This window comes from Nanorana parkeri, unplaced genomic scaffold, assembly GCF_000935625.1.
Source record: "Nanorana parkeri isolate BGI_ZX_2015 unplaced genomic scaffold, ASM93562v1 scaffold635, whole genome shotgun sequence".
NCBI classification, from domain to species: domain Eukaryota; kingdom Metazoa; phylum Chordata; class Amphibia; order Anura; family Dicroglossidae; genus Nanorana; species Nanorana parkeri.
In genome coordinates, this window is record NW_017306903.1 from 540,286 (window position 1) to 551,716 (window position 11,431).

General features: G+C 43.7%; 1 protein-coding gene across 1 annotated transcript in view; it reads left to right on the top strand.

Annotated features, from left to right (window-relative positions):
- Nucleotides 1–7,463, top strand: part of RPGRIP1 (retinitis pigmentosa GTPase regulator interacting protein 1) — a 38,165-nt gene extending 30,702 nt beyond the window's left edge. Inside the window, exons 18-24 of the mRNA XM_018563132.1 lie at nt 26–238; nt 1,262–1,382; nt 1,464–1,549; nt 4,735–4,927; nt 5,070–5,160; nt 6,967–7,097; nt 7,330–7,463. Coding sequence (XP_018418634.1) covers nt 26–238; nt 1,262–1,382; nt 1,464–1,549; nt 4,735–4,927; nt 5,070–5,160; nt 6,967–7,097; nt 7,330–7,463 — 969 coding nt within the window. The remainder of the gene's footprint in view (nt 1–25; nt 239–1,261; nt 1,383–1,463; nt 1,550–4,734; nt 4,928–5,069; nt 5,161–6,966; nt 7,098–7,329) is intronic.
- The last annotated feature ends 3,968 nt before the right edge of the window (nt 7,464–11,431 follow it).

Genomic DNA, 11,431 nt, shown 5'->3' on the forward strand with positions numbered 1-11,431 from the left:
ATATAATGCAAATATCACTTAATAGCAAAACTCCCATGGCAAGCAATTGCCTAAAGAGGATCAAAGCAGAACAAGACCAACCAAATCTCGTAAGGCTGAAGAAGATCTACATGGAGATGTCAGCTCCAGGAAACGGGGAAGAAGAGATGGTCATATAACTGATGTGCATCAGAAAGGCATAATACAGGACTTTCATGTATCTGAACACCACAGCGATGAGATGGACGTGACTGTGCAGGTGGGTGAGCAGAGACATTTTAATAACTTAGTGTGTAATATGAGAAAAAGTAATCGTAACATGAGTATTAATTAACATCAGTTTCAGCTTTGATTTCAAACCAGTAGGCTAAATTTGAGATGGAGGAAGAGCGGTGCCAGGGGCGGATGCATCCATTTTTGCCACACATCCCTTTCCCCAGCAGCAAAGATGGCCACCGGGCAGTGGTAGCACTGCGTGTGTGTGCATGCATACCCACAGTCAGCTCAGTGATGCAGAGCCCATTAAAAAATAAGGCTCAGTGTCACTGGATAAACGTTTCTACCTGGCCGCTGCACCTGCCACACAGGTAGGCACAGTGTGGTTGGCAATGTACACAGTGACCATTAGCCTACACTGTTTACAGACTCTGCATCACTGAAGAGGGCTCGTCGCTGCACTTTCCTGGGTGACAAGTGAATTGGCTGGTCAGGAAGCTCAGTAATGCTGACCCTCTGATTTTATCAGGTTCAATGTTACTGAGCTCTTCTGAGGCCTCACACCATGCCTTCATGCTTGCCTCCTGAGACCAGACCCGTGGCCTTGGATGGAGGTGTCTATAGGCGATCTTGCAGGAACTATGCAGATGGCTCTTCCTGACAGTAGAGCTGTATAATGTAAACCACAAGTGTACAATATGTGGAAAGGAACCTTAGAGCTGGATTCACTTCTATGTGCAGTTATCAGTAATCATGCATTTTTATGTTTTGAAACACGCATCCGTGCATCAAAAACCGGACCACACACGTCGATCCGTGCCATAAATGTAAACTTGAACCACTTAAAACAATGGCCCACATGTGTACATGTTTTAAAACTCCCAGGAGTCAATGAGCCTTAAGTGTAGTCCCACAAATAAATCTAGGCTCCTTGGAATACTATAAATGTGTAATCTGCTGGCTGCTATTGGTGATGGTATTAGTTACAATAACTGCTGCATCTCTCACCAAGTTCATTGTCATTTAATGTTCAGTCAAAACAACCTTTTGAATTTGTTTGCTTTAGGATATTGCAGTAGAACAAGAAGAATCACAAGGACAGATTGATCAACTGATATATGAAGATGTGAATGAGTCAGATCATGAAACAACCTCTGTGCATTCTGATAAATTCCTAAAGGAAAATGGTAACGCATTTATATATTGATTTCACATTTATATTGATCAACATATTAATTAGTGAAAATTTTTCTTTTTTTTTTTCTAAGATGAGAATAACATCAGTGAACACCACAGTGGCAATGATGATGATGACATGATTATAGTGGCAAAACCTCTAGCTTCATATAAGTCGGTAAGTACGTGAAATCTTAACCACCTACCTTTTCAGGCCATTTTTCACTTTTCATTGTAAGTGATAGTTTGACAATTATTCCGGTCATGCAATTGTGTACCCAAATATAATAATGTAGCCAATTCGATATCATTGTTTGGAGAAAGAAACAGTATTTAATAACCACTGGGTCTTTCTTTTTAATATATGAAGGAAAAGAGACCAACAATGTTAAAGGAGAACTATGAGGTGAGTGCTTTTCATTCACCTCATAGTTCTAGCCGACCTTTCACAATGAGACTGTCACAGGTCGGCTCAGTAGATCGGGATATGAGTGAACACATACCGGCGTTCGCTCACTTCCCAGGGGAGGGGCTGGTTTCCCCCCTCCCCGCTCCGATTTGCCAGCGCTGACAGGCGGAACGGACGGGGAGGGGGCGTGTACAGCTGGCTCTGCCTCTAGACAGGGGCTGGGCGGATGCAGACATAATTGTCGGGATGCGCTTCAGCTGTGGCGTCTCAGTATACCGCGAGCAGTAGCTCGCGGTATACTGAGCTTAGAGTGACGGGAGGACGCTAGTTTGTGTCCTCCCGTTACCCTAAGGAGAACTATGGGGGGAAAAGCCTTAACCACATAGTTCTCCTTTGAAAAGGTGTCCTTTTTTCTCGGAATACATTCTATAGAAGTGGGGGGTCATACTCGGCATGATCACTTTGCACGAATGTTTAAAACAAGGATGTTTTTAAATGTTCTGTCAGAATAGAAGAAGCAGATTGTGGGGCGGTAAATCAAATGTCATTTTAACAGATTTTTTTTCCTAACTGTGTTTGTATATTAATAGATTGAGTTCAGCCTCAGCTACTTTGTTCCCTTTAATCTATTCCTACCCTAGCACTTCTACTCTAACCTCCCACTACATTCTATACCTTCTTCTCCATGTTACATTATGACCTCATATGTACAGGATTTTAAGTACTGGCTGGGCTGTGTGTATCTACCTTGTGTGTCTGCCTGTCCTACACCTCTCATGTAGCGATAACAAAGCATCCCACAAGTCTCTGCCATCTTCGGTCCCCGGCCGTGTTTACCGTGTGATCACTATGATTGGTTAACTTCGGTTATAATGTTAAGAGCCAATAAGAGTTGCTCTTTTCCTTTTACCTGTGATTTGTGCTGCCTAATGAGAACACGACCACAGTTATTGTGTCTGCCTGGTGTGTGCATACACTGTAAACAGAAGGATGTTTTTGGCCAGAGTGGCTAAAGAATTAAAGTTCCTGTTTTACTGGCATTGGAGGCTCCATTATACAGATTCCTTCACTTTCTGTTAGGAAAAAGGTTGTCTCCATGACAGGAAGTGTGGGGAAATTTTCTTTAACAGCAGCATAGACAGAAGTAAAAATGCTTTATTTAAAGCTGAACTGGGAAATATTGCCTAAAAACAAGAGGTAACAGTGTTCGTATTTGAATCTTGGTGTGCTTTGTGTATTTCTTCCAGAACTGTGCCGTAATCCTGTGTGAACATTTTGCTTTGTGCAGGAGCTTCCTGTAATATAGACCAGTCACCGCCGCTCTCTCTCCTTGTGCAGGATAGCTGGTCTTGTCTCCTCCCCCTCTGTAGTTTTCTGCAATCAGCTTGTAGTGGGAGGGGCTCTGCTCTCTGCACAGGCTATGTACAGCACAGTGCTTATGTCACTGCTACCTATAAAGGGTGATTATATGTGCTTCCAAAGGCATTTGGTGCACACAAAGTGGATGGATATACTTTGCGGCTATTGAGTAATAAATGTAAATTAAGGTTTTTAGCCTAGATTTCAGCTAGGGGAGTAGCACTCTCCTAGCTGAAATCTAGGCTAAAAACCTTAACCTCTGCTGGCTTAACCTCTGCTAGCTTTGTATTGTTGTCTGACTCCCTGGTGGAGCTACTCTGATACAGGACAAATGTAACGCCCAATAAAGAACATTTTTTTAACCTAGTTTACTGCTTTACAAACTCACTTATATTTGCACATTTAAACAACATTGGTAACAACATTTAAGAAATATACATCAAACTATATATACACCAATCCTTTAGAGCAGTGTCTACCAAGTTTTGCTCAGTGTACCCACATTACAACGCTCACATTGTTTGAACTCCACCTTTTTGTTTTTGAAAGAGTTTTATCTATATTTCTATATCTATATGTTAAAGGTGTCTAACAACACTATTAACAATAACAATATAAAACATATAAAAGAGACCCTGTCAGGTGTTGGTTGATAAAGAACAAGCACTTCCTTACAATCAGTGAACATGTATTCATGCCTCTTTATTGTCCTGTTTTACCTGATTATCTGTCATTCCAATGCTGCAGCTCTGAAAATCTTCTAGGCAGTGAACCACTGTGGCATTGTTGGATGATTGTATCCCTGGTTGCCATTACTTCCTCTGACCCCTATGTCCTGCAGTGACGTAGAAAGTAGTAAGTTACCAAAGGGCGAAGGACTACAGGCATCAGAAATCCCTGGTAATGTTGAATGCTAAAGAGTCTTTCAAAGGCTGCAACATTGGAATGGAGGAGAGGTAAGAGAAACACAACCGAAAGGTGAGTATAAATGGGAGGGGGATTTATCAACACTGGAGCAGGCAAAATCTGGAGCAATTGACTGTAGCAACCAATCAGCTTCTCCCTTCAGTCTGATTGGTTGCCATGCAGATCTGCTCCAGATTTGCTCTGCTACAGTTTTGATAAATCCCCCTCCTTTTATTGCTGGACATTGTTGCTTTTCTATCTTTTGAGACAGGACTTTTTTTTAAGAACTCCTTTCTTAAGGTGCCCATACACCTTGCGAATATCGTACGATAATCGCGGGAAATCCCGCGATCGTACGATAATCGCAAGGTGTATGGAAGGCGTGCGACCGTTTTTACTGTACAGTCGCACGTCATTTGTCGAACCAGCATGCTAGAAAACCCGCATCTTACGATTCTCGGCGGGTTTCTAGCCTGCTTGTTTGACAACTAAGGAATGGGCCGGTGTGCGCACGCGTGGCGGGCTTTCGATGATCGCAAGTACGATCTGCCTGTCCAAGATGGTCAGATCGTACAAGCTTTTAATAAGCTTACGATCATCGCAAGACAAAAGAAAAGGAAAAGGACAAGGTCCCCTGCTTTGCCATATCTGTATGAAGCCATTTTTCTTTATGTTTTCAATGTACTTAGCCATCGTCCAGGATTCGTGTAGAAATTGTCTCTCTGACACTTGATCCATGCTCAGAGGTGGTGGCTGATGAATCGGTGGAAAGAGTGTTTGTGGAGTTTCAGTTTGCTGGTGTTCCCGCTGAAGAAACTGAGACTCCTTTATCACTTTGCAAACCTTGTCAAGGAGAGGAGATATACTACCACTTCAGCAAAGGTAAGAGAACTGTCACATATTAGATTAGAAAAAAAAAAATCTGTGAACTCTTCTTGCTCTGTGTAGTAAATAACGTTTATCTTAAAATTTTTTACCATAAGACCAAGTTTTCAGATTTATTATTTTCCTGTTCCCCATGCAGTAATACACCTTGATGGCAAAGAACATGTACATCGCAGACATTTCCTCTATATGCTTTTGGAGGGATCAGACACTGAGGGAGAAAGAATAAGGTAACATAAGGTTTTATGCAAGTAAATACAAAGAGTTGTTTTTTTTTATTGGGAAACACAGGAAACCTCTGGGCTATAAGCCTTGTCCATAGGAGATTCAATTCTACGCTCCTTAACTATGGTCTATAATACTCTTACAGGCACGCAGATGCCTTATCTGCAGCAAAGCAGTGAGAAATCCAGAAAAAATAAATCCCATTCAGGCAGGGGTCCAGCTTTATTCAGTGTCAGTTTTGGGCGCTGGTCCTTCAGGCGACTATTGGACTGCAAGTCTTCCCCAGTTCTATTTCCTGGGCCTGTTAGTTTGGCACGGTTTGCCCGTTTTGGACATACATGATTCCCTTTGTCTTTCAATAGACAAAAAAAAAAATTTGCATTTTTGTACTCACCTGAAAATTATTTTCTTGGAGTCCAATGAGGGACACAGGTCCCTCCCCTTTGTGTTTTTGATCATGCTTTTAGAACTGCATGCTATAAACTGAGGCTTGGTGGGTAGAGTTGGGGTTATTCTAGCCAGGCCTGCAGATTTTTGTTTGCCAGTGTCCAGTCCTCTTGTATGCGGTAGTATAACCAGAAGTATATGATCCCTTTATCCCTTAATAGACACTAAGAAAAGGATTTTGAGTACAACAATTCTATTTGACCTCATCTTTGGTTCTATTTGCTGAATAATCCCTGCTGAGGAAGTAATATATGGAATTCATTTTTACACAATTATAGAATGCAGAGAACAATATTTGACCTTCCTACATTTAGTGGTCAACATCATACAGTAAGCTGCTGCTTAAAGGGCGGTGGCACTGGTGTGTACTTGCTTTGGAGTTCCTCTATTGATATCAGCCTCTTGTAATCCCCTATACAGGACTCCAACTAGGAGGGGAGGGACAGCACTCTGGGCCAATTGGGGTTTGTTGAATGCATATGTGCTAACAGTAGGAAAGAGGAGTGTATGCAGATAAATGACTTCTTCAGCCTGCTGCTGCTTCTCCTACAAAATAACAGTCTGGGGGAATGGAGGTGGCTAGGCTTTACTGGTCAACTGCAGTGAGGTTACCAACTTGGCTTTGCAAAATCTGAGGACTGGGTGAGTGAGATTGTGTCAGTGCATTAAAGGAGAACTATGGGGTTAAGTCTTTTCCCCATAGTTCTCCTTAGGGTAACTGGAGGACACAAACTAGCGTCCTCCCATCACCCTAGGCTCAGTACACTGAGACGCCGCTGTATACCGCGAGCAGCTGTTCACGGTATACTCAGACGCTGAAGCGGATCCCGACAATTGTGCCGGGATCGGCCCAGCTGCGTGACTGACAGCTGGCTCTGCCTATCTACAGGCAGAGCCAGCTGTACCTGCCCCCTCCCCCGTCCGTTCCGCCAGTCAGCGCTGGCGGATCGGAGCGGGGAGGGGGGAATCCAGCCCCTCCCCTGTCACGGCATAGAGCCGTGACAGGATCGAGAGGTGAGGGAACGCTGGTATCTGTTCGCTCACCTCCCGATCTACTGAGCCGACCTGTGACAGTCTCATTGTCACAGGTCGGCTAGAACTATGAGGTGAGTGGAAAGCACTCACCTCATAGTTCTCCTTTAAGAAAGTACATCCTATGGCCATCTTCAACAAGTAAGTTTACAAACTTGTAGATCAATTTGATTATTAGGAGTGGAATAGGAATTATGGAAATGTAATATAGAAATACATATTTATTTTTAGATTTTGACCATAGATACCCTTTAATTGTTTGGTCTAGAGCTCAGTTGTGAGGCAATGACATTTAACAAATATTTCTTTCTTCCTTTGTGGGCACTACAAAGGTTAACATTTACAGTGGCAAGCGATCCAATTAATGAAGAAGATGATGAGTGTCGTGATGTTGGATATGCTTATTTGGACCTGCGGCATCTTTTACGAAGATCTGTAGACCCAGCAGAGGAAACTCTGCAGAGTGAGTAAAAACCTATTTCAACAAGTACATGATTATCTTTAGATAACTTAGTAGGTGGAGAACATATTAATCTATGGTTTTATTATCTGGCATACCCACTCTATCCAGAATATAACATGATGAAACACACATCCATATCACGTGAAGATTAGGTAGAACTGAAACAGCTTTTTTCCAGGAAAATATTTGCCTTTGGGTATTTTTTGAAGCATATATTTTGTCTTTATTTCAGTACAGGATGCATCAAACCCCGGACAAACAATTGGATCTCTACATGTGATAATAGAGGCCAGAGAAGCAGCTCGGGCAGTTTATAGAGAGAAGAGGATCATCAGATCATCATCACCTTCTATCCTTATACACTGAAAAAATAAGATACAAAAATTGTATGGCAATAATGTGCAGGATTTTAAAGACATGAATATGAGAATAAAACCCTATCACTGCTCAGAGATTCATATGTTACCATCAGAGGTGGTTTGTGCATTGCATTATAAAGTGCCCTGGAACAATTTCACTGTCATGATCTCGGGTATGGCCAAGTAAGTGAAATTCCTGGAGATGTGTAATCATTATCTGGCAAAGGAAATTTTGGGCTAACTTACTGCACCATGAACATTGGCTAGTTTTCAGTCACTAGCAGGTTAGTGTAAAAAAAAAGTGTGTGTGTGTTTTGCTTCTCCAAATATTTTGCATCCTTGTTATTTTTGAGAGAGTTCTTGGCAACGTATTACTAGTTTTCTTTTTATTTCTGGTAACACTAACCAAGACTCAGGGGCGTAACTAGAAATCACAGGGCCCCATAGCAAAATTTTGTATGGTACCCTGTGGTTTCTAGTTAGGCCCTTGCAGAGCCCACTTGATATCCAAAACAGCCACAACACACCTCTTACCTGTCAGCCCCGATCCGCTGTCCACCTCCATGGTTGCTGGCAGGCCCCGCCTCCTCCGTCACCAGGCCCTGCCTCCTCCTCCGCTTCTGACGCCAGGCCCAGCCTTCCTCCTCCACAGCTGCTGGCTGTCACTGGCTCAGCAGCGGCTGTGAGGAGGAACACGCCGCTGCACACATCACTGACAGGTTGTCGGTAATCTAACAGTGGCGCGTTCCTCCTCACACCCACCAGTGACAGCCAGCAGCCTAAGATGCCATAGCGACCCAGGCGGCCCGCACGGCATCAGAGGGATGTCCTGGCTGGGCCCCCATGTGCCCAGGGCCCCATAGCGGCCGCCTGGGTCGCTATGGTGATTGTTACGCCACTACCAAGACGGATACTAAAGAAAATTGAAAATGAGATTAACAGGGTAGGTTTTTTGGCTTCTTATGACAGGGCATGATAGAAGTATCTATAATGGACATTACACAAAAGCAATTTTCAGTTTTCATTTGCTGTATTTTTTTCTAGTCTTTTTAGAGCTCTCTTAGCCCTAGTTCACACCTGAACGTTTTGTAGCGCGTTCTACGCTCGACGAACGCTCTACAAAACGCTCAAACATCTAAATCCCATTGTATTCAATGGGTCTGGTTCACACCTTGGCGTATTTCAGCCCGTCCCTAACGCGCTACAAAACGGCCCACGCCTGAAAAGGTACATGTACTACTTTGGGCCGTTTTTGTTGCGCGTTTCCATTGGGATACAGCCAAGTAGCCATAGGAAACGCGCGTTTGTCGCGCAATTTTTTTACCGCGCATCGCGGTAAAAAAAACGCGCGACAACCGCGCATATGCAATACGCCTAAGTGTGAACCAGGGCTTACAGTAATGAGTGCCATTAACAAGAGCTTCTTCTGTTTAAAGAAAGTCGAAACTAACCTAAATCAGTATTGCGAGTATATATAAAACTACAACTTGGTAATAACTACATAAGACTAAAACAAACCATTCCCAAAAAGAGAATGGGTTTATAAACAGGGCAGATATTTTCCAACACAGAAAAGAAGACATCTCTCAGAATACAAAGAGGTCAAAATAACCTTCCAGATTATTAGCTTCTTGGCTGCTATTGCCTTTCATGTATTTAAAGATACCATTATAGTAAAAGCCTGTAAAATCCTGGAAGACATAATAACTTTGAAAAATACTGACTTTGCTAAGTATGGTTGTGATTTTGCTTTACTGCCTAAAAACAGTCACTGACTTGAAGAATGATCACTGCATTAGCATCATGCTTGCTCCAGGATTTCGACTTTGGAAATTGCATGTTCATAAATAAAACATCTTCATAAACAACAAATGTCAGTTCCCTTCTTTCTATCCTAACTGGTTCCCTTTAAAAGAGTATTCTAGCACCTAGAATCTAAGGACCCATTCACGCTAAGTGCTGAGTTAAGGCAAAAAAAGGCTTGGTAGCAGAATGTACAGCAGAACAATAAAATGGGCAAAATCCTTTTTTTAAATGTAGCACATCACAGCATATGGCATGCGCATTGTGGTGCACTACAGTGCAGGTGAGCTGCTCACTAATGTAGTAGTGTGTAGGTATGCCATTAAAAATAAGTAACATTACAACACAGATCATGTTTTAATCAGCCATAACATTATGGCCACTGAGAGGTGAAGAAATAACATAGGTTATCACGTTACAATGGCACCTGGAAGTGGCTGGGACATATTAGTCAAAAGTTTTGTCCCTGAAGTTGATGTGTTGAAAGAAGAAAAAAATGGGCAAGCGTAAAGATTTGAGGGACTTTGACAAGGGTCAGATTGTGATGGCTAGACGACTGGGTCAGAGAAACTCCAAAACGGCAGCTCTTGTGGCATGTTCCCGGCCTGCAGTGGTCAGGACTTATGAAAAGTGGTCCAAGAAAGTAAAACTGGTGACCGACAACCGACGACAGGGTCATGGGCGGCTAAGGCGCATTAATACACATGGAGTGCGAAGCCTGGCCCACGTTGTCCAATTCAAAAGAAAAGCTACTGTAGCTCAAATTGCTGAAAAAGTTAATGCTGGTTCTGATAGAAAGGTGTCCGAACACATAGTGCATCACAGTTTGTTGCGTATGAGGCTGCGTAGCCAAAGACCCAGGATGCCCATACTGACCTTTGTCCACTGCCAAAAGCACCTACAATGGGCACGTGAGCATCAGAACTGGAGCAATAGAAGAAGGTGGCCTGGTCTGATCAACCACGTTTTCTTTTACATCATGTGGATCGCCCGGTGCGTGTGTGTCGCTTACCCAGGGAACAGATGGCACTATGGGAAGAAGGCAAGCCGGCTGAGGAAGTATTCTGCTATTCATGTGGATATTACTTTGATACATACCAGCTACTATAACATTGTTGTTGACCAAGTACACCCCTTCATGCAGGGCCGGCCATAGGGGTGTGCGAGCTGTACGTCCACACAGGGCGCCATGGCAACAAAGGCGCCAGGCGGCCGACACAGCTCGTCCTCGGGGCGGCTTCTCTCCTCCTCCCCGCTGTCCATTCACCATGACAGCGCTCACTCGTCCGCCCCCCGCTGCCTGTATGGGCTGAGGCAGCGGGGTTTCCGAGGAGAAACTGCGGGGGGGGGGGCGCAGGAGGGAGCACTTCCTGCTGTCAGGATGGCCGAGCGGGGAGGAGATCGGAGCCGCTGTCATCCTGTCGTTTCAGATCTGAGCGGACGTATTTAAACGTCCTGTCAGCCACACCCACACGCCGCGCACAAGCTGGAACTGGCCCAAACTCAAAAACAGGCAGCGATGCCTGTTAACATACAAGTGATCCGCCGGCTATAGAGCCGGCGGTTCGATTTCTATAAGGTGCCGGTGTGTGCGGCCCCCTCCCACTGACCAGCATAGTGGCTCTGTGACAGGGGATCAGAAGGAGATCGGTACACGATCTCCCTCCAGGTCCCTTCTCCGCTGTCAGAATGCGGAAGTGATGTGCATTAAATCACTTCTGCATTCTTGTGCAAATCTCTGCTTCATCAGCTTCTTTGGGGGTCCCTTAGGTGACATTAGGGGTCTTGGAGACCCCTGATGTCTCCATAAAGAGGACCGCTCACATCTCTTTGCTATCACATAGGGGGTTTCTTAGCCCCCTATGTGATAACAATAAAGTTAAGTGAAAAAAAAATAGGAAAAAAAATTAAAGTTGCAAAAAAATGTTAAAGACACATGAAAAAGAATTCAAAAAACTAATTTTTTTTAAAAGTCCCCACCCATACATACACGCATGCAAATATTAAGTGCGAAGACGACGATTGCGCCCATTACGCCGCATGTGTTACATATTGCCGCCAACATCACAGTGAGAGCAATATTTCTAGGGCCATTAATCAATTTAATTAATTTACCCGATGTGACCACAGTCTTCAAGTGGTTAAATATAATATATTTTTATTAGTGGTCAT